The 24,805-nt window shown below is 38.0% G+C and overlaps 1 protein-coding gene across 2 annotated transcripts in view; it reads right to left on the bottom strand.

Annotated features, from left to right (window-relative positions):
* Positions 1-24,805, bottom strand: part of ANK2 (ankyrin 2) — a 242,161-nt gene that overhangs the window by 196,728 nt on the left and 20,628 nt on the right. For both annotated transcript variants that reach the window (XM_060148618.1, XM_060148619.1), the window contains exon 2: positions 11,713-11,814. In XM_060148618.1, the coding sequence (XP_060004601.1) occupies positions 11,713-11,814 (102 nt within the window). The remainder of the gene's footprint in view (positions 1-11,712; positions 11,815-24,805) is intronic.

Here is a 24,805-nt window from a genome sequence, read left to right as displayed (position 1 = left end):
CATCTGGGTAAATCACATTTTAATTAAATATCATCTAGTAATTTCTTGTTCTTGTGTTCTTGATTGATTCCAAGGGATCATTTAAAGGAACATGAATCTTAATGCAGGATTTCCGAAACTGAAGCATACAGATGTATTCTCAGGGCTCCCCCCAAAATCTCCTTCTCTAAGTAGGAGAAATACTACCTCAAGAGATAGTCTGTAAACATAACCTGATGAAACTTGGGTCTTTCCATTTGGAAAGCAGAATAGATGCTTGAGGAAGGAAGACTAGAACCTTCCTAAGTATTAGAAGCTTTACTATTTCCCACAGAATTACAAGTTGTCTGAAAGCAATAATGACAATTTTGATTAAGTTGGAAGGAATAAACTTGTTAGAACTTATCCAGAATTTGTCCATCCAGCTACTCTATCTTGAGTGAAATCATCCATTGTGGCCAGCCCAACTTTTTTAACTTCTCTCCAACTGCAACTGTCACAGCCATAATTTGGCCTCCTGAATGAGTGTGTGCAACACAGTGGGTTTTCTCACGTATCATTTGAGCCCAAAGTAGTTTCCCTTTAAGGTAGAAAAGTATGTTGCGAAGATTACATACATGAAGTATGTAACACAGTGATGAGCATGTAGTAGGCATGCAATAAAGAAACTATTATTTGATATCATAGGTATTATTACTTCCCATTTCACGAATGGATTATTTGACTCAGAATAATTTAAGTGATTGGCTCAATGTCTGTGTTTATTCAATTATTCATTTATCAAATATTAATTGGAAACCTATTGTGTACCAATCCTGGGTCTTATTGCTTGCAGCAAAGTGCCCTTTTCACTAAACACTGAAGCTTAAGTACTAGTTTATAAATCATTCATTGTGACCTGGTTCATATAAGCTAGTAGCCGTATTTAGATTGGTATACTTCATGGGCCTTTCTTTTTAAACCCCTTAATCTTCCTGTGTTGTTGATGTTCCAAGTTCCCAGTTTGTGGATCTTGCCTTCCTTTCTGTGTATTGCTAAATTGTTAGCTGTGAACGCAAATGGTTAATAAGAATCTAATGTCTTCTTTAGAGACACAGAAATCTCACTAAAAGGAGTCATTAAAAAGGGCTGTAGGATTCCCTGGTGGCGCAGTGATTGAGAGTTCGCCTGCCAATGCAGGGGACACGGGTTCGCGCCCCGGTCCGGGGGGATCCCACATGCCGCGGGGCGGCGAGGCCCGTGAGCCATGGCCGCTGGGCCTGCACGTCCGGAGCCTGTGCTCCGCAACGGGAGAGGCCACAACAATGAGAGGCCCGCGTACCACAAAAAAAAAAAAAAAAAAAAAAAAAAAAGGCCTGTAGAGACCGTCTCCAGTTTGAGGTCTAAATTAATAATTTCAAGGGAACTTGAATAACAGATCTCTTGATATAACTTCTGGTGGTTGCTCTGGATGAGAAAATATATTCTCACCTCCCTGGTAAATTGCTTCTTTCTCATGCTACTTCCCTCCTCTGCCTCCCATGGGCACTATTGTTGTCTTCCCTCATTCCTTAAGGGAAATATCACATCACAGGTTCTCCGATAAACTTCTTTCCCAAGGGCAGTGGCATGCTTCTCTCACCCCCGCAGTGAGTCTGCATACCCACTCAGGTGCAGGGTTTAATTTCAGATTGTCCTCTCTGCCCCCTCTACCCTGCACAAAGAAGTTTTCTTCTTTTTATTGATGGTAGCTTTTTTTTTTTTTTTTTGGGTGGTGGTAGCTAGGGGAATGAGGGTGTGGGGAGAGCCAGGGATGACCTCTTCCAAGGTGTGCCCTTATGAGCTTTTGTTCATCTGCATCTTAGACTCTTTCATCTTACCCTGAAGACCTTTCATTTCTGTGGGAAGAGGCTGAAAAGAAACTGAGTAAAGGACTAAAATCAGTTGCCTACATCAAGTTATACGCATGTACATATATAGGCTCATCAAGAGACACGTAGCCCCTGATCATGTCCATCTCAACAGACAAGCACCTTTTCATATGGAGCTGCTGAATTCTCTTTTTCTGAATCTAAAGAAGGTATCATCTGAAAACAAGGTTTCCTTTTTTTTCCTTCCTCCTTATTCCAGAAGAGAGAAGACCTTGAAAAGACTAGAGATCCTAGGATTTGGGGTTACACCTTTATAATCATCAAAACACATACACATACACATGAAAGGATAAGGAGAAATCTATGAGGGTAGGGAGGGATGGGAGAGGCTTGGGAAACTTCTATAGAAGAAAGGAAAAAGACTGTTTAGAGTAAGTGATCAGCAAACAAAGAGACGGTTAGACTATGAATGGTCAAAATCTCGGTTACTGCAAAGGGGCTGGTTGATTTTTAATGGCACAAAGAAAATAACCAAGCAGAAAAATGACTAAGCGAAAATGGCATCTCCCTCTTACCTCACACACCACCTGTGTTTGGTTGTCGTGCATATCTGAAGAGCTGTATTGAATACGTGTTTGGATCAAGATCTTCCCTCTGTTGACCCTCCACAGCAGAAATCAAGGTGAGACTCCATAACTCTATGGGCTCCTGGCTAGACTCCCTGCTGCCTCTTATCTTGCTCCAGACAACTCTCACAATCTCACCATCACCATCTGGTTGGGACCATATGGACTAAACTTATTACACCCTGTGTCCCTCTTTGTGCCAGTCACCACGTGAATCCTCATCCCTCCAAATGCAACCCCTGTAGGCCTTGCTATCCCCCTTTCTAACGATGTCTCTGATCACTTCCCATGTCCTGAAATTCTTACACAATGGCCTCTAGAAGACATGAATGTGGTTATTAGCAGCATCTGTGTCTTAAATCTTTTCTCTGAGCATTCCTTTTAACCTTTCTGTTCTAAATGAAACCCGAAGCTACTGCTTCCCTGAAGTCTACTCAAGTGATAATATTTATCCCCTACACCCCAATTAACCACTGGACTCAGTGGAGCTATGCTAATGCTCCTTGCTCTTCAAAACGATTTTTTCCTCATCCTTTTACATAAACCTCCAGAAGCCACCAGCCTGTATGTTTTAGATCCCATCCTCATCTCTTGAAGATTTTAGCTTCTAGTTCATTGCCACCTTTTCCAACATATATGAAGGTGGTTTTCCCAGAACTCTACACATTCAGGTTCCTGACTTTTCCACCAATAATTTTTCTTCTCTCTACCTCATCTACTCTTTCCACGGTCATTTCCAATGATATAATCTTCCTCCAGGATTTCAACTTCGAGCACCCGAGCCGTTAACTTCCATTTACCCTCCTGCCAATCTACTGACCCAAATCAAACAATCCTTCAGCCCCTGACACCTAGAGTCTGTTCACCTTTTCACTGTGTCCATTTCTTTCCTCATTCAGCCTAAATTCCATGCATAATCTTTATAATCATTTTAGTCATTCCCTTGTCTGCATCCGCAGTTGGCTTGCCCTTCTCTGGCTGTACTATACATGCTTAGCTCAACCACAATCTCTGCAACTGATCCCATGTCTGAATGTGGCTGCAGAGATACACATACGTGCTCGCTTGTCATAATCCTTAAGTGGGCCCTTAACACTGCCTGGCAATCATACTCTGTTACCCTTAATCACTCTCTCTCCCACTCTCCTAGATGATTATTTCATATCTTCTATCTCCTCAATCTCCAACACCTCCTCTCCCATCTTAGCTCTCTGCTGATGACATTCATATTTCACTAAAAACTAGAAGCAATTAAAAGAGAATTTCCATTCCACATCCAGCTCCCAGCACCACACCCACACTACTTCTTGGTCTTTTATCCCTAAACCCTTCTTTTTCCTGAACTATCCATGTTCTTAGCAAAGGCCGACTCCCCAACTTGCGCACCAGGTCCCATCCCCTCTCACCTACCCTAGGACACCATCCAGCAAGTCTACCCTCTCTCTCATGCATCACTGATTTTTCCCTCTTCTGCTTTTTTCCATTAATAAAACAAAAATGCTATGATTTATCTCATATTTTTTAAAAAGCCTCTCTTAATCCTACCTCCTCTTCCAGCTACGTCCCCTGTTCTCTCCTTCCTGTTACAGAAAGAGACCTTCCAGTAGTATCTGGTCTGCTCATTACCAACTGAATCAACTCCAGTCAGGCTTTCACCCCACCAGGCAACTGAAAATGCCTTTAGCAAGTCATTAGCTACCACCACTTCACTACAGCATTTGTTCTGTTCCTCAGCTTATTTGATCAACAGCATTTTATAGGGTTGATCATTTCCTCCACCTGAAAATAACTCCTTCACTTGGCTTCCGGGACACTGCACTCCAGGGTTTCTTGCCACTTCTCTGGGCAACTCTTCCCCATTCCCCTTGCTGGTTCCTCCTCATCTTCCTGACCTCTAAGAGATGGAGGGTCCCAAGGCTCAGTCCTTGGACCTCTTCAATTTTTCATAAATTTTTCACTCACTGTTTTGGCAACCTTGTCCAGTTTCCTGGTTTTACATAACATCTATAACACTGAATGCTCCAAATAATAGATCTCTGGCCAAACTCTCTTCTCTGAACGCCAGACGCATCTATCCAACTACATGCTCAATATCTTGGATATCAACTAGACAAATCAAATTTAACATGTTCTCAAGTGACCTTCTGATTATTCCCTCAAACCCGCTCAAACCACAGTCTTTCCCATCTCAGTTAATGAAACGTTAGCCCACATTCGTCTTGCGACCCCAGCCTTCATCTCTGACTCCTCCCTTTTCCACTCGGCAATCATTCACTGCTACACTTAATCACGCTCTCCCACTCTCCTAGACGATTAGTTCACACCTTCTCTCTCCTCTCGGGTAATGAATCTTCCACCCTCATTATTCTCTTTGCGACCCCAGCCTTCATCCCTGACTCCTCTCTTTTGCTCTTAGACTACATGAAATCCATCAACAAAACCTATCAGCTCTATCTTCAAAATATATCCAGAATCCAACCACTTCCCACCATCTCTCCTGCCTGCTTACCTAGAACACCTCATCTCTCACTGAAAGTATGACAAAAAGTGTAATACTCCTTTGTAAAGTGTAATACTCCTTTGTAAAGTGTTAATACTCCTTTGTCTTGGTAAAGTATTTCAAAAGTGTTCCATCCTTCTGCCCTTGCTCCCTTTCAGTCTAAGGGTGACTATTCAAACTTAAGTCCGCTTATGTCCCTTCTCTGCTAATCACTTCTCTTCTCTCGGAATTAAAGCCAAAGTTCTTAAAATAGCCTACATGCTCTCTGGTGCTGGCTTGGGCTCTCCCCGACCTCCTACTTCTCTTCCCCTCCCTCGTTTTACTCCAGCTACACTGGCTTCAAACACGCCAGGCATGCTCCCTCCTTGGGGTTTTCTCCCCATCAAGCCTTCTTCTAAGATATACTCCCTCCAAACAGTGCAGGGCTTCCTTGTTCAATTCCTTCAGGTCTTCCTCTGACCATCCAACCTCAAGTAACATGCTGCTCCCCTTCCCCTCCCTCTCCTCTCCCCCTACTATATTTTTCTCCCTGTCATTTACTTCCATCTCTCTTTCCAGGTATTTTAGTTTTTTCCTTAGAGACTGTCTCTCTCAGGTTGTAGATTATAAGCTATATGAGGGCAGGGTTCTGCCTCTCTCTTCATGGCACCTAGGACAGTGCCTGCCACATAGTAAACACACAATACATGCTTGAATAAACAGATAAACAAATGGTAAGCCTGAGTTCAGACTGGCCGAAAGACTGCTATGATGATAAAATTTGAGATGACTTAAGGAGGTTTGAGTGGCTGCCTGGGAGTTATGTTTTAAAATCCACATCTTATAGTCATAGAAAAAGAGCATTCAAGAGAATTCTTAGAATATAAATTGTTCTGTTCAATCTAAATCACATTAACAGAGTACTTAAGAAGACGAGTCGGGATTTCCCTGGTGGCGCAGCACTTAAGAATCTGCCTGCCAATGCAGGGGACATGGGTTCAATCCCTGGTCTGGGAAGATCTCACATGCCATGGAGCAACTAAGCCCATGCACCACAACTACTGAGCCTGAGCTCTAGAGGCTGTGAGCCACAACTACTGAAGGCCGCATGCCTAGAGCCCAAGCTCCACAACAAGAGAAGCCACTGCAATGAGAAGTCCGTGCACTGCAATGAAGAGTAGCCCCCGCTCACCACAACTAGAGAAAGCTCGCGGGCAGTAACGGAGACCCAAAGCAGCCAAAAATAAATGAATAAATAAAAAATTTAAAAAATAAAATAAAAAGACAAGTCACAAAAAAATTTGAGTGAAGCTACCCTTGGCAATTTTTAAATGAAAGAAGATCTTCATAATCCTGTGTAGTTACACACAGAAGTGAAACTTTTCAGAGCTCTGGACAAGTAGTTGAGGAAGTCTCTACCGGAATTACTTTACATTGGATGACTTATCAACATTGAAACTAAAAATTCTAAGTTCTCAAAATATTCAGCATACATTATTCAAATCCAACTTAGTGCTACTCAGTATAGAGTAAGAACTGGTATTAATGTATTGAAAAAAATCAGAGAATAATGCAGAATCCAGAAACAAGAGCACACATAGCCAGAACTAGACAGAGGCAACACCTTTGGCTTCTTCTAAATGAGGGGTCAAAATAAGCTCATAGATATATAACAAGATTATTTGTACAAATACTTTTACCTCATTTAACTTGTTAGAAAACTATATATAGTTCATTCCATATTCCATTAATTCTATGAATTCAATTCTCAGTTATTCACTTTTGTTGTTTCTGGCATTTTTAAATGTCATTTCTGGCATTTTTAAAGAGAGGTCCAGACCAGATGGACCCAAATGGCATTTATAAAGAAGATTTTAGTTCCAAAAAAGATTTTAATTTAAAGAAACCCAGATAAACAGTAACTGTTACCAAATTGCTACTAAACGTGATATTTCCTAATTGGTGACACAGGCTATGATAATACCTTTCATGTTCTGTCCTGCCTATAAGACCCAGCACCACTTTTGCTAAAACTTAGGTTGAGAATCAATATAAAAATATTTGCTAATATTTATTGAATACTTGCTCTGTTAACCTTGTTTATAATATTGTAATCTTATGAACTTATGTAATCTTATGTACTCTTATGAATTTATTTACTAAATAAATTTTAAAAATAAGTATATATGAGTTTCAAAAATAAGGAGCAAACACTAGGATTTATTCTCCTTTCTGAATGTACAAGAGATTAAAAGATAAATAAATACATTACCAGCTTAATCTTTTACGGAAAATGAAAGTTAACAGATTTGTAACTATTTGCGAAAAATATGAAAACAAAGTTTTTTTTTTAAGAATATTGTCTTGTGTCAAATTTATGAATTTTTCCCACATCATTTAAACAATTAGAAGCCAAATGGTATTTTTCAACTAAATTTCAAAATTCTCATGGTAGTTACGAGACCAATTTTATAAAGAAAAAGATTTTCATCCAAATTTCAGTTTAAGGAATCTTAGCACGCCAATACATGTGGTATTTTTGGAAAGTTGGTACAGCCCAGATTGCCTTTCATTGAGAAATACAACAGGGTACAGAAAATCCTGCTTTCTATGTTACATGACATAATGCTCCCCAGAAACTCAGGCTTACAAGCAAAATAGAGAATACTTTTTCTTTCCTTCTTTCATATGCCATATTAGCTTTGAGCTTTTTTAGCTTTGAGCTTATTTAGCTTTGAGCTTTTTTTAGCTTTGAGCATATTAGCTTTGAGCTTATTTAGAAATAGCAGTACTTTGGCTGAAGAGTTGCCTCTTTTGCCCTCCTAAGTGTTTGGAAATTATATTCTGCTCTATATTTTATTTGAGTTTTAGTAGTAATCCTGGTGGTGGTGCTCTTTGACTTAAAAGTTCCTTTAACTACATATTATGTTGATCTGAGGATGAATAAAGTCCTTTTTATATTAGCATAGTAGATTAAAAATAAGATTCAAACATCTCAGGAAGACGTCTTGTAGTAGAAAAGACTTGTATGTGAGAGACAGATCTGTGTGACCCTGGGGACATCACTTAACCACCTGTGGACTCAGTTTCTGCATTTATAAACTCAGGCAAATGCCTACCTTATAACATTTGTCTCTGCTGATTGATGAAACATCACACATAAAGCCACCAGCACAAAGCCTGATACATAGCAACTAACTAGTTAACATTAGTCACTTCATTTCCCTAATCTCTATTTAATATACATTCTTGAATGATAATAATAAAGAACCAACACCAGACAACATTTACTTTCTACCTAGTAAATTCAGGTGACTGAAGAGAGTCAATCTCATACTTTATGTGGAGGTCAATTTTAATTTTTCTGACTCTTGGTAGACATACACAGTAACTGCAATTAGAATAGGTACACCTTAGAAAGTCCTTTCATATTTCATATTTAATTTACACTGCAACTCGGTGGTGTAAGATTGAATGTATTATTACTTTCTTGTTTTAGAGATTAGAAAAATGTCACTTTCTGAATTGAAATGACTTAACAAAAATGGAGATGGAACTTAAACTGCTGGGCTCTAAGTTCTGTGTGGTTTCATGACATTTTGTTGCCTTCTCACAAAAATACATGTTCTTCCCCTTTATAGTAACATGCTAGTGGACAGTCAGCCACTACACGAAAAATATGTTAGGCAGTTAAAAACTTATCAAAGTAACTCAAGAAGTGAGGTTGGTCAATAAAGTGCATAAGAATTGAGTATTTACTGCTGAGAGTTTGTTTTTCTTTAAAAATAAACTCCAAGATCTTTTATAAGATTAAGATATTTCTTATACTTTAGGGTGAAGTGGACTTGGTTTGACTGAGGTTAACTTTATTTTCCTTGGGTTCATCTTTTGGTATCACTTACAATGATTTTACCAAATGAACTAATAGTTCTAACAGTTTCATTGCCTATTTTCCAGCATACTGCAAATTTAGAATGTTAATGAACTGATATTAAAATTGGGGGAATGTATTTAATATACTTGAAAAAAGTCTAAAATAACATGTGAAGGGACTTCCCTGGTGGCCCAGTGGTTAAGACTCCGCACTTCCACTGCAGGGGCACAGGTTTGATCACTGGTCAGGGAACTAAGATCCCGCATGCCATGCGGCCAAATAACTAAGTAACTAAATAAATAAAATTAACATGTTAAAAATTTTAAATATTTCATATTCAATCTCACAGGTAGCTTTGGAAGAATTTCATTTATCTATATCTATATAGGAATTTGGATGTTGTCTTTCTCTTTTAAAGTAACTAATGTATCTAAACTTCAAATTATTTGTTCAAAAGAACACTAAAAACATATCAAAAAGAGATTCATAATATAAGATGGATAAGAAATAGAGATGTAAAATATGTAAAATATGAAGATCTTATATATTGGGATAAAGGAATTTACTCTTATTCCATAGGTCAGGGTCAAGAACTATGTAAGGTCTGGGATTTTATCTCACCTACAAGCTAAAAAGCTTAACTGCTACTATTTCCTGATACTGGTAGAAGACATGAGTCTCCTGGATCAGAGACAATGGACTTTACAGTTCATGGCAAAAGGAGTGGCTGAGTGTCAATATGTTGCTTACACCAGCTCCCTATGCCCCCCTCCCAATCCCATGCGGGTGACATACAGGACCAGTGATGGATGCCTGGGCATGTTGTGGGTTGTTAAAGAAGAACATTAACCTTGGGGAATTCACAGCTTTTAAAATAAGAAAGAACAAGCCTACTTCTTATCTAGAGGAAGAAGTTACCTAATCCCTCTAGGTTGCTCACTGCAATCACTACCCTGAGAAATGCTCCAGATAAAGAGCATACGGGGCCTTTCATTCTTGACACACACAAAAGAATATATACGGATGCTCAGGGTGACAGCAGACTGATATTCCCTACAGCAAGCACTCAATATTTTTTTTTTAAATGTTGAACCTTCTTTTAATTTATTTATTTTTATTTTTGGCTGTGTTGGGTCTTTGTTTCTGTGCGAGGGCTTTCTCTGATTGTGGCAAGCGGGGGCCACTCTTCATCGCGGTGCGCTGGCCTGTCACTGTCGCGGCCTCTCTTGTTGCGGAGCACAGGCTCCAGATGCGCAGGCTCAGTAGTTGTGGCTCACGGGCCTAGTTGCTCCGCGGCATGTGGGATCTTCCCAGACCAGGGCTCAAATCTGTCCCCTGCATTAGCAGGCAGATTCTCAACCACTGCACCACCAGGGAAGCCCAACACTCAATATTTTTGATGCCACCGGAGTTACTCCTCTAAAGGATAAGAAATACTGCCATCGATGACAGTGCTTCTTAAGCCGGTTACTCTCAAGAGGAGCAAGGAAAATCCTGCACCCTTTGCAAAAGGCTTCAGGTAATTCTTATACAACTATCTTACTGACCTAAGCATTGGAAGCCATAGAAAGTTTGGTAGTGAAAGGAGTGCCATAATCATATTTTTATTTTAGAAAGATGACTCAAGACATAGTGTGGAGATTGACCAGAGTGGACAAGATGAAGACAGGACCTAATTAAGGAGGCTGTTATGGCAACCATGGTAAGTGACCGTGTTGTGAGTTAGTGCAAATTTGTGGATGTGGAAGATGAACTGAAAAAGGAGTGCTAGACTGGTGTAGGGGAGAAGACAAGGGTGGAGACCTGTTGGAACTAACATTGGTGAGAAAACCAGCAGGTAGGAATTTGAGAGGAGAGTAAGTTTGAGTATGAAAAGATATCAGGTTGTTTTTGAAAAGCTGTACTTGAAAGGTATACTAATTTCAGGCGACTATAGATGGAATGTAACTGGGCTCAATATATATCAGAATATATATCAATATATATCATAGGCATTCTATAGATGATTTAGAATCCGCCAATAAAATTCATCTCCTATTAACTTAAAATTAGTCAGGATTATTCACTTCCCAGTCAGCTCTGTCTCACTCACACACACACACACACACACACACCCCACACACACACACACCGATGTGCAACATTTAGCACACTGTATTGAATACTGTAGTCCACTAGACACTTTAATTCATGGCATTAAAATCTTAGTTAAAAATAGCACAAAAATCTCAACATCACTGGGACCAAATAATATCCAAATGTATAATATTGTCTAAAGTCCTTAGTGAATGGATGTGATAAATAAATAATCCAAATACCTCATTTAAGCCAACAGTTGCAACCTCTTCTCATTCAAATTTATATTTTAAAACTAATTGGGGGGATTGTTTTGGTGGTCCTAGTCAGTGTAATAGAGCATAAAAAATAAATAAAGGCATAAAGTTGAAAAAATAAAAAACTAATTAGGGAGAAAGGGAGGGATAATTTTGATTTTATCCTCTTATTTCTCTATCCCAAATTGTAACAATCAGTTACCCCTAAGTAAAAGGCATACAGCAAACAAGAAAAGAAGCCACAGTCTGGATAACTAGTTGATGATAAATGAGAAGTAAAACATCGTTCTTGGTCAACATTCCAGCTCAGGGCAGCCCAGATCATTTCATAGGCAAAACCGAGGTTCAATTATTTTTGATCTATCTAATTTGCCAGCCTTATTAACTCTAGATACAACCATATGAGGCTTCAAAAATTGGTAAGGAAGAAAAATGGACTTTCATAATTCTGAATTGCTGCTATCTGAGTAAATTCAACAAGCACACGAAAAAAGCTGGGCTCTTGGAATGTATCTGCAGGTAATAAGAGTGTTTTCAACGTATAATACAGAACCAGTGGCCGTGCTCTTACCTGGTTGCAGGTATTGATGTCTATGCCCCCCTTGAGATATTCCACTACTTTGTCTAAGTTGCCTGCTCTGGCAGCACGGAGGAAGCTTGCGTTGCTGTCAGACTGTGAGAAAAAGAAAAGACCTTTAGTGAAGTATTGATAAAATGAAAACATATCAAACACAGAAACACAAGAATGTTTGCACCATGCATCAGAAAAGCTTCAGTTGCACTGTGTCCATCGACAGATGAAAAGATAAAGAAGATGTGGCACATATATACAATGGAATATTACTCAGACATAAAAAGGAACGAAACTGAGTTATTTGTAGTGAGGTGGATGGACCTAGAGTCTGTCATACAGACTGAAGTAAGTCAGAAAGAGAAAAACAAATACCATATACAAATACTATATACTAACACATATATATGGAATCTAAAAAAATTAAAAAACGGTTCTGATGAACCTAGGGGCAGGACAGGAATAAAGACGCAGATGTAGAGAATGGACTTGAGGACACAGGGAGGGGGAAGGGGAAGCTGGGATGAAGTGAGAGAGTGGCATGGACATATATACACTACCAAATATAAAATAGCTAGTGGGAAGCAGCCACATAGCACAGGGAGATCAGCTCGGTGCTTTGTGACCACCTAGAGGGGTGGGATAGGGAGAGTGGGAGGGAGACGCAAGAGGGAGGGGATATGGGGATATATGTATACGTATAGCTGATTCACTTTGTTATAAAGCAGAAACTAATACACCATTGTAAAGAAATTCTGCTCCATTAAAGATGTTAAAAAAAAACAAAGAAAAGCTTCAGTTGCAAAATATTTCAATCCTGAGTTTAAAACACTGAATAATAATTCACAGTACAAGTCAGCAACTTCACAGTATTTCTAGAGAGTTGTTTAAAGACATTAAAGTCAATAGGAAATACACTCTGCTATATTAAAGAGTATAAAAGAACAATAAAAATAATTATTACCGATTTACTCCAAATCTTCAGCCACATTTGAAGATGAATTTACACTACCCCCAAATCCACTGTTATCCATGCATTTTAGCTTCAGGAAGCTAGTGACTCTATACTGAGCCTAACGTCGAGCTAAAAAACCAATGAAATAAGGTACTGGGTTTCTTCTTTCTCTTCCTTTACTATTTGGTTTTCAGATGCATTTGAGGGAGAGCACTGAGTATGGGTCACCTGACAGTCTGTCCTCATTGTAAGGGAATAACAGAAAGCTCCATGGATGCTTCGAGGAAAGCAGATAGCACTAGTTGGCAAGTGTGGACTGGGCCGATGCAAATTTTGTGATCCCAGTGATTTTGGAAAAACAAGATTAAATTTAAACCAGCTGACATAATACCAGGCTCAAATCTCTTGGTAAAGATGATCACTCTGGGTACAAATTGCTTTTTAAGTCCTCATCTTGCGCCCATTCCTCTCAAAATCTGATTGTGGGAGAACAGCTGAATTTCCCCCACAAAAAGTCTCGGGGAGGCTTCTCAAGAGATGTAGCCACAACTGCCCTGCCTCTCTGACCTGCTGACAAAGTCTGATTTTCAAACCTTAACACAAGGATGATGATAAGCCTTCATTAGGTTCCAAGACACTGGCATCATTTTATAGCTCTTTGGGTGGTACAACATCTGACTACAGAGAAAATGGTAACACGAAAAGGGACCTACTAGGAATTAAGATTCAGGTGGGGCAGCTCTTAATCCATCATTCTCCTCGGTAGGCTGCCCTGCCCTCTCTCGAAGAATGGATTTGGCCAGGGCCCTTGGCACACTCTGTCAGGCCTATTTATTGTGACTGCTGATGACGTACAGAGATAGAAATGTAAGCGTTTTCTCTGGGAGTCTCAAATACAGAATTATTTGCATACCATTAAAATGATTTACACAGGGGAAGACTGAAAACCCTAGGACGAAATTACCTCATATTTAACCCAAAACCACAATGGCGTATAAATTTACAAATAATATAGGTAATTTATGAGGATTTGAGAGGTATGACTGAAATCTACACATCTGGAATTCACGCTCGGAGTCCTGGTATGACTAACATCGCACTGTTTCTCCTCCTGCCTGCCCTGCTACGATGCCTCACGCTCCATCCTTCCTGAAAGCTGTGCCCATGGCAGGGTGCCCCAAGTATATCTGCAATGCTGCAGGGACTGAATTATGACTCATTTTTAAATGCCTATTCTATGAATGTATTTTGCGGCTTGCAGCAAATTCTAAATTCCAGGAAGATTTTCCGCCTTCAGGTTTCTTGCCGCAGTACTTAAAAGCGAAACATTATACTCTGCATCATGTTCTGTCAGTATCCCACAAGAAACATCATTTACTAAAAAACAACAAAAATTAAGTAATATTAGGTCACAGAAAGTATGACAAGGTTATTTCCCATAGATTTTTAAAATAAATCCACATGCTCTGTACTATATTAAAGAGGATGCCTAGAAAATACTTCCATCTTATACATGAGGCTTCATAATTATAGGTAACATTTATGAGTGTTTACTGTGGGTCAAGCACAGAGCTAAGAAGTCATATGCATTTTATCATTATTACAATAATACTAGGAGAAAGGAACTATTATTACGCTCATTTAATAGGTGAGGAAAGAGGCTTGGCAAGTTTCCAAGGTCACATAATCTTTCAGTGAAGATTCAAGATTTAACCCATGTTCATCAGCCTCAAAGCTAGTCTTATCTGCTATTCTACCGCATCCCTGCAAAGTATCAAAGCAGATGTTAGTACAAATACCTAACCTATGAGCTATAAGTTTGTTTCATTTGTGATAACCTCAGTATGCCCTTGGTCTACATATTCGCTCTGAAAATCATGGCACTTGCTAAACAGAGTGTCTTAGCTGGAGAGGGAATTCTTGGCAGACAGCCCTAGCCCCAAATTTATCAGCCATCTATGCACCTAGGAAAATGAAGAGCTGCCTTGAGACAAACTAATTAGAAACATACTCACTTGGGAATAAAGAAAGAGATGGTAAAGTACACACTGCATTTAAAAGCCAGTTGACTGTCTCTCTCTACATATCTAACATGACTAAACTCATGAACTAAGATCAGGGTGCTCTATCATTCTTGTAAAAAAAAAAAAAAAAAAAAAAGAATGCCATGAACAAGTACAGCCAGAAGGGAGCACCTGACCCTTTAGGGATGAAGAAACACCTGGAGACACCCTGTGGAAGCTTACAGAGGCAATTGTTGGTCTGAAGGGGGCTTCTGGCATCACGGAGGGAACTCTATTAGACCCGCTTAGAACCTTCTCTAGGGACTGGGCATGACATTGAGGATCGCTTTTGCTGTTACATAACAACAAGTTTTAATAACTATTTTTCTCTTTTCTGAATCAAACTCCTAAAAAGTAGAGGCAAGTCAAAGACTTACAGCCAGTCCCTGGAATTTTAGCAAAAAATGCTCCCAGTGCTTTGGAGGGGCTAGAGACAGTGGAAATGTAACATCTGAGCCATCCTGCCAGGGACCTCTTCAACAGTTGAGTCACAGTAGATTCTGCTATAAGTTGGATTCTTCTAGAACCCCATTAAGGGATTGAGTTGTCCCAAAGTGAGAAAATGTACTAGAAATGCATTTTGCAAATGCAGATAAGTGTGTTATTATAAAACGGTTCCAGAGCATGAGTTTCAAGAACAAAATTCAAATGAGACTTCAAAATTTATATGTAGATATTGACATCTTTGAAGGTTTAAAGTATAGACCAGCATGGAAGTATATATTTTTCTCCTACTTCCACATAAACACATGCAAACCCTATGCTACAAAGAGGTCAATCTGTGATTAAAGCTCTTGACACAAGAGCTTAGGATAAACAGCAGTCAGTCTGGTTACCTTCAATCAACACAGAGATAAAAGAGGATTCAGGGACTCATGGTGAGAGATGCAGCAATTTTTACCATGCTATGTTTCCCTCTGAGTATGACAAAAGTAAGAATTTAAAAATTAAAATTAGGTATTAGTAGGGGAGAAGCATGCTTTCAAAATAGACTGTTGTCTCTTGCCTCAACGAGGAGATTTCACACATAAAAAGTACAAGAAAGAGAAAATGAGGCAATAGCAATTCCTTTGGGGTAAAAGTCTCAGACAAATAGACTAACCTCTTTCTGCTTTGCTGCTTTAGGTCCCTAGAACTCTCAATCCTAAAACCAATTGTACTTATGCCTATAAAGTGTGACTCTGGACGAGGCATTCAAATGCTGAGCTCCACTTATTTTAATCTGCAACAGATGGATGTCATTAAAACTTGTCCCCTTTTCAACCTGAGTGTGGCATCTCAAGCCGAGAAAGAAAAATTTCCTCTTCAGTTCTTCTTGACACAGTTCTGTACATTTTTGATCACAATGTTAGAAAAACAATACTTTCTCAGCATCCAGCAGGGTGGACATGAAACGCAAGGAGGAATGTGCATTCACAGAGCCACATTATGTCTTAAACGAGTGCTTCCCCGAAGGGTCCAGGGGCACACTCACAGAGATTCATGAGTTTGCTCCAAGATTTTGTAAAACTTCTATGCTTACAGTTCAGTAACAACCTAAGAAGGAGAATATAAGCATGTCCCAGGTCATCTAGATGGCTACCCTTTAACTGAGTACAACCATATAATTTTGATATATGCCTTTGTGTTTATAATTCAGTGCATAACAGTTGAAATAGGGATGGAATATAGACAGATGCATGGGATGCAAAATATTTTGCCATGGGACAGAGACTGATCAGAGAATCTGGCCATCATACAAGGTAGGATGTACCAAAAGAACCTGAGCACAGCACTCAGTAGCACATTAAAGCTTCAAATAACAACAGGCTCAGGTGCTATCTTTGTAGGGTCCAACTTACCTGGACTATTACCAGTGACTGTAACAGAAAATCCAGAGTAAAATGTTTTTAGTTCCCAATTGCAGCTTTTACTGGATTAGGTACACATCTTTACCACAATACTAATTTCATCTCCAAGTAAATGAAGAGAGCTTTAAATGATTATCAAATGGCATGCCATTAAAATTGGCATTGACAAAGTTCTCTATCACTTTAACTATTCTGAAGTAGGAAACAAAACCTCAAATGTATTAATAATGGTTGTACAACATGCTTATAGAAACGTACACTCTATATTATTTTCATTGAAGTCAAATTCAGAAATGTATTATTGAAATCTGAGGTTAAATCTTCTTACTGTTAAATCCAACATCTGTGATTTAGTTTTAGACAATCCTATCCATTCTATTACATTGGTGTTATTTATTTGAATAATACTAGTTTTGTAGTTCTGTTCATGCTTAATTTGTACAACTTTCTTTTTAACAATGGTCTAAGAGTTTAAGGAATTTTATGTAGTTTTATTTTTACACTTAAATTAACTCTATAGGGAATTCCCTGGCGGTCCAGTGGTTAGGACTCCATGCTCTCACTGCCAAGGGCCCAGGTTCAATCCCTGCTCGGGGGGAAATTAAAATCCCACAAGCCTCACAGCATGGCCAAAAAAAAGAGTCTTTTTTAATTAAAAGAAAAATAAATTAACACTACAATAAAAATAACAGCACTGGAGGTCACAAACTTTTTTTATACTTCAAAAGAGAGGAATACATTATTCAAGTTTGAGAAGCAGGCATCCTCTAGTGTGAGTCAGCCACCAGCCTCAACTACCCTAGGGAGTGACATGGGGCACCTCGCCTCACAGCCCCTGGCTTATCCTGTACCCTCCACAAATATTTGCTGACTGATTAACCACAGGAAAGCACATGCTCCTTGTGGAATTTAGGGAATTTGCTTATTTTCTTAGGATGCAGTCATTCCTTTGTAAAAACAGGGTCATTTACCTGCCTACTCCAAGATCCACATTTTTTATAGCAATACAAAATAAATAAAATATATTAAAATCACTTGAAGGGAAAACCTTTAATATATACATAATGAAATAGGGACATTTCTACAATTCCTTAGGTCTTTTCCTAGGAATGTTGGATAAGTTAAAACCATGTCCAGCAAATCACGAGTTGTATGATCTTGAGTCTTTGTGGGTCTTAATTTCCTTATCAAAAAATAAATGTATTTTATAGAGTTGCTGGGAGAATGAAATAAGATTTGAAGATGCTTAGCTCAATGACAGGCACAGAGGACACTGACCGAGATTTTTAATAATTGTAGTTTTTCTTGTAAATGATAAAGGCAAAACAACAATGACAAATCAAAGGATAGATGCATACACATTATCTTCTTTAAATAAAAAGGTTGTTGCCAGAAGACCAGAGTGTCTGAAAATCTTTTGCTGTGTGCAGGTACAAAAGGACAAAAAAGAAGGCAGAACTGGGTGTGGTCTGTCTCCAAAGATGAAGATTTTACAAAACACCCTCTTTGTGATATACGAATGCTTTCACTCAAATAATCATACTTTTGTATAGGGACTGCTGGATTGTTTATATGTTTTAGCTCTTTTAGTAGCTCAAATTGTTATCACTATCTTGTCATAAACCAAAAATTGGGGGGCAACTGAGAACCGCACATTAGATGTACTGAAATATTTCAGAAAGAAGTCCACAAGTTGCCTTCCTGCAGTTAGAACATATAAATGACCAGTAAAACACCTTATACCACAAAATCCTACTTAATTTCAATTCAGCTGGACACTAATAACAAAAATTGCTATAAACCATATGTTTGTACACTGTAGCTCAACCATGCTGATTAAGTTCCATTTTTAGCATCATTTCAATAGGTCTTTACACTGCTATTAAATGGGAAATGCAGAAGGAGCTATGATCTTCAGAAAGAAATAATGCAATTTCTCTAAAGATTGTTCCTACTTCAGTGACCTATGTTTTAAGAAAATTGGTTCAGGCATAGGTGTTTCTATTTAACAGACTTCCCTGGTGGTCCAGTGTTTAAGACTCTGTCCTTCCAATGCAGAGGGTGCGGGTTCGATCCCTGGTCAGGGAACTAAGATCCCACATGCCCCATGGTGAGGTCAAAAAAAAAATAATAATAATGAAATAAATGTATTTTTTTAAATAAATAAAATAAAATGTTACTTAAGATAATTAATGATTAACACATAAAATATCAAATCAATAACTAAATTCTGCCTGCATATTTTAAGCAAATATCTTTTTGATATGTGAGATCATTTGAAATTACACTTTTATATAAAGACAAAGTTTGTTTTCCCTTAACTTAGTATTACACTTTGACACTGATTATTCACTAGCATGCTAAAATTATTTCATTATCAGTTGTTGGAAGCCATCCTGGAGTCCCTGCGCCGTGACAAAGTCATGATGCAATCAAAGGCAGGACTGCGAAGCAGCACCGTGCCAGGTCGGTGGACTACATCTCTATTGATTTGTTTGGCTGTGTTAAGCTTATATATGGAAACAGCACAAGGGGGATTTGCGCCCAGGGTTAGGAAAATGAGAAAAACTACTACCCCCCACTACTATTATCACAAAATGGAAAGTACCTATTTCGGCCCCAGGAAACTGGGAACGCAACACACAATCTGGAAATACAGCGATGTTCCTATGGAAAACACCCCCAACTGAACAACAGTGGCCCTACGAAGGGGTTGTTGATGATTTTGCTTTCATATGGGTCCACTATAAAGAAAGGTTAATACTCTGGCAACAATTGGCGGATGATAAACAGGAGCGTAGGAGGTATTGTAAGTGCTACTAGTGGAGTCAGGTACACAGGAACTGTAGGATATATTGTAAATATTTTCAAGGCACTATTCAAAAAACTTGCCCATGCAGAAAGAACACGAAGCTTGCACTTGTGTAATAAAGACTTACATAATAGCTTGGCTTAACTGCTAGAAAATAACCTGCAACTAATGAGAACTTGGGGAAGTATCTTGTTAGTACATCTAGAAACTGGGGACGTTTTCAGAAAACTGATAAAAATATTTTGAGGTTAGAACATGTTGAGATTTTGTACATGATGATGAAACCTGCCTACATATAAATACCTGCTCTGAAAAATAAATGTGTGCTCGATGTGCTGACATCTACAAAGGGTGTCAGGTCTTATTTCCTTCGCCGACGCCGTCCATCCCTCAGGTTTCCCTGGACTCGTTGGAGCTGGACTCCGACAATCAGTGTCTTCCCTGAGATTATCATCCATGAAAAGAAAAACTGCCTATAGCATACCAATTCCATCCCTTTCAAAGCATTAAGAATATTTTGCAATACTATGTAGAGATTCATGAATCCCTTGTACAATTCTTACACTTCGAAAAAGAGTCAATCTAGAATATTACATAGCAGTGGGAACAGAAGTGAATGAACCATATCCACATGGAACATCGACAGATCTCACACAAAAAAAAGGCTAAGCAAAATTAGTCAGACCCAAAAAGGACATCTTTATGATTCCATTTATTAAAGTTCAAAAACTGACAAAACTAATCTATACTGTTAGAAGTCAGAATAGTAGTTTCTGGAAGGAGGCAGAAAGGGCCTTCTGGTTGCTAGTAATATCATAGTTCTACCTGCTCATTCTGGGTGTTGTTAAATGGGTATGTAAATTTTGTGAGAAATATCAAGATAAACAATATAATTTATGCATTTTTCTGTATGTTTGTTATAATTAAATGAAACATTTACTTTAAAAAGATGGCAACACTGAAAAATAAGTTGTTCCTAACTTACACAATAGTGACAAAAATCACTGAAGAGTAAATAGATGAAAAAATTAGTATTCAAAAGCAGCATCTTTTTCTTACTATGGAGGCAGTTTTTCTAAGGCAGACTATTCATATTATGCAAGGCTTTTAATGAAAATTTGATTTGCATATATTTAAGGTGCTACACAGTCTAAGAGAAAATGCAGGCTACTAAATGCCCACGGCTTTGTGCTTGAACTCCAAAGAAGGTTGTTGCTAACTCAAATTCTACAGCATCTTTTTCTTATACTGTACAAACAGTACTCCTCTGGTCTTCAAAAACATTTACTACAAATCCAAGAAGACCAGGTCTGGTTCAGAGATCTCGGTTGTTACGCCTTCTGGGATAAATATAAGTAAGTTCTAAGACACAATTTTATACCTTAAAAAAATTTCTGTACACTCACTTTGTGTCACTCACTTTTCTGAAAACTGAATCAAAATAATAATGTGACGATATCTTTCTCAATAAATTAGAAATACTGCAAGAACACAAAACTAGTAGGAACAAAAACCCTAAATCAGAAAAAAAGTTGTGATATATATTTGATAACTATTTTATACTTCAGATTCCCTGTGATTTTGAAATTTTTAAATGCTTATATATTTTTATAGATATTCATTTTAAAATAATTATCGAACAGAAGAAATAGGAATTCCTGAGTTAGTATGTTATGAGATAATAAAAGTCTAACTTGCAAAGTAACTGTTCTGCTGACATGAGTTTGGTTCCATAAGATGTTTCTACAACTAGGCTCAATTCGAAGATATCAATACAATGAGACATTAAAACTTTCACTAAAATGAGAACTTTTACAGAGATAGGTAGAAACTTTCTTAAGTTAACTTGCTTACATCTCAGTTTCCTACTGAACATTATCATAAGTTGAAAATTTAAGCAACTTCTCCTAAGGCAGGGAAATCAACAAGTTTTGATTACTTGTATTCTAGACATATGTTCTGCCTACGACTCCAAAACACCTACAGAACTCAGAAGTTCTGTCACAAAATAAAACACATCAATTTTTTTCTGAATTTAAATGGGAAAATGGTAAATTTGTAGATGGAAATATCTGTGGCTTCTCCACAACATTTACAAATCTAAGAAAATCAGAATAGTGAGGGAAACATTTTGCTGTCACTGTAGGTCAGACATCAGATTAAATAATTGGAAGTTCATCTTAAAAATTTAAATTGAAGAACACTGCAACTAAATGCTTCAGATTGTCTCAAAGGATAAGATACTCTTTGAGAGGCTTCAGTTACATCAACAGATTTTTCTTTTTAACATCTTTATTGGAGTATAATTGCTTTACAATGGTGTGTCAGTTGCTGCTGTATAACAAAGTGAATCAGCTATACATATACATATATCCCCATATCCCCTCCCTCTTGTGTCTCCCTCCCACCCTCCCTATCCCACCCCTCTAGGTGGTCACAAAGCACTGAGCTGATCTCCCTGTGCTATGCGGCTGCTTCCCACTAGCTATATATTTTACATTTGGTAGTGTATATATGTCAATGCCACTCTCTCACTTCATCTCAGCTTACCCTTCCCCCTCCCGTGTCCTCAAGTCCATTCTCTACGACATGAACAGATTTAAGACATTATTGCTTTGGTTAGGTAAGCACCTTAATGATTGCTTTAGCTATTAAACTATTTATCAGGAGTTAATATTTCTTCCTAAAGAGCTTATCATGCTTTGAGAAAATGGCATATGATTAGGAGATTATGACACCCCACTTTCATCACTGGTTCCTCTTGAGGTAGAAGTATCTTGTCACACCATGGTTTAATGCCATATACAACCACTAACACTATTGGGTGAACTGATACATTTGAAAAGTTCTGCTTTACTTTTTTTTTTTGACTTTTTAAAAAAGTTTTTTACTGGGGTATAGTTGATTTACAATGTTGTGTTACTTTCTGCTGTACAGCAAAGTGAATCATATACATATACATGTATCCACTCTTTTTTAGATTCTTATCCCATATAGGTCATTACAGAGTACTGCTTTACTTTTTATGTTCAAAATGTTGACAATGCAAAGACGAGCAAAATATTCCACAAATCTTATACTGAATATTATACTTTCTCTATAATATTCCCTAATATTTTCAATAGCTAAAGTAACATGGATATCTGCATTTAACATGCCAACAATAAAAATAATGAAAATCTAGAGCTCCACATAGAAATTTAATAACACATATCACATCTATATAGGACTGAATTCTAAACGGTTCTCTATTATTGCTTTGGGATCTCCAACTGGTTTTGTGTGTAAAATAATGAAGCATTATTTTTAAAACAATCTGTATCCGAGGTCTAATATCTTTCCTAATTTTCAATGAGCTGGACATCTCTGTAAAAATGTTCTGCCAGCATCTTAAACTCAAATGAACATGGGCCAAAACATGGAAGAGCTTATCAAGCTTTTATGCTATGTACACAAATCTCCAAAGGAATTTCCCTTTGGCCCACAGCTGGCCATAAAAAGAGTAGGTTTTATAAATGAATAATAACCTACTATAATAATACTTGGGTCAGGAGAAAAAAGAGAGACCTTTTGATATAATTTGGCAACAATAGTTTATTTAATGCTTTCTTTAAGAAATCTTCTCTACAGGAAACTCTTCATTCCCTGACTAATCAGTGTGTTAAAATACTACAGGGCATTTGGAAGGAAAGATATATTAGAGTTTATCCCACTGCTATACTTAAGTATCAGGATAAATGGAACTGAATTAGGTTTTAGTCTCCTTTGAAGGCCTTTAGAACTGTCAGGATATGAAAAAACCAAACCCAACCAAGTGAAAATATCTTTCATCAATTCTTTATTATGTCAGGCATCCGACAGTGTTAATTTACTATTGCCCCCTTGAGGTAGGCACCGAATTTCTATCCCCATTGGTCTGATTATTCATCTTCAGACCATCTGCTCTGAAGCAGACATCACTCAAACAGAAGCAGCTTCGTGACACAGCACAGATGAGGTGCTGACCGCAGCCCCACATACTGCACACACTAAAACGTAGACTGTTTCTCTTGCATCGAATTATTCAAGATGCAACAACAAGAAAATACACTCTTGCAATGAAAGCTTCACAATGGCTTACCTCATTATATGACCACTATTTTAAAAGAACTTGCATATATTTTTGTATCCTTACACTGTTGATTTTAGTGTAGCCCTGTTAACATGCACATGGAAACAGAGAAGGGCTTTCTGTTTACCACAGTTCAGTGTACATCTGTAGTTGTCAGTCAGATGGATTTTCTAGGGGGTATCACTTAATTACAGCTCAGCAAACACACACAGTAACAACCTGACTGTCTTGTTTAAATGTAATTCTGAACTCATACTGTTTTCAAAAAAGACTAATTTAGAGAAAAATGCATCAAAACTGAGCTGTTAACTCAATTTTTTTATTTTACTTTTTTGAGTGCATAAGTTCTGCAATATTAATGTCTACTCCAGAATAAATAAGAATTTGAATTCATCACTTTCTAAAAAAAAAGTGATTCAAGATCACTTTTTGTTCCAAGACAATATTTTAATTTTATAGGAATAATAGACCCAAGAACTCTATTTGTGCCACCCTTGGAGTTTCTATGTTTTTGGAAATCTTTCTAATTATTGGGTGTCAGAAATTTCAGCATGATAATCATGTTGTTTATTAGAAATAATCTGTGTCCCTTTGGTTAAACTGCTATTAAGTTCATTGTCATCTGTAAAATGCAAAAGCCCTTCTTTCTAATGTGCATATAATTTTTGAGAAGTTGTTTATTCAACCCATTCTCCTAAGTAAGTCGGTCCCAAAGGAGCATGCACAGTTTTCAGACTCTTTTGCACATTTCTGATGATCTACATGGAAAGCAAAATTGTAATTCTCAAAAAATCTGCATCATCCTAAATGTAATATAGAAAATCATTTTTACATTCATTTCTTGACCCTCACCATGCTGGTCCTTGATGAATGTCAACAGACCTGTTAAAAATTAAATTAAATTTTTTAAAAACCTAAAGAATATGCAACATGTATGCTGTATAAGAAGTAAATAACTTCCAGTTTGACTCACTTTATTCACTTGATTAAATTTCTGAAAAGATCTATAGTTGTACCTATCTAAACGTGTACATATTGGAAAAATCACAGCTTCAGGGGACTTCCCTGGTGGTGCAGTGGTTAAGAATCTGCCTTCCAATGCAGGGGACGCGGGTTCAATCCCTGTTCAGGGAACTAAGATCCCACATGCTGTTGCAGGGCAACTAAGCCCACGTACCACAACTACTGAACCTGCACACTCTAGAGCTCGTGTGCCACAACTAGAGATAAGCCCGTGCGCCACACCAAAAGATCTCGCGTGTCACAACGAAGCTCCCTCATGCCACAACTAAGACCAGACAT

This window comes from Lagenorhynchus albirostris, chromosome 4 (assembly GCF_949774975.1).
Source record: "Lagenorhynchus albirostris chromosome 4, mLagAlb1.1, whole genome shotgun sequence".
Taxonomy (NCBI): domain Eukaryota; kingdom Metazoa; phylum Chordata; class Mammalia; order Artiodactyla; family Delphinidae; genus Lagenorhynchus; species Lagenorhynchus albirostris.
This window is presented reverse-complemented; position numbering and strand designations above follow the sequence as displayed.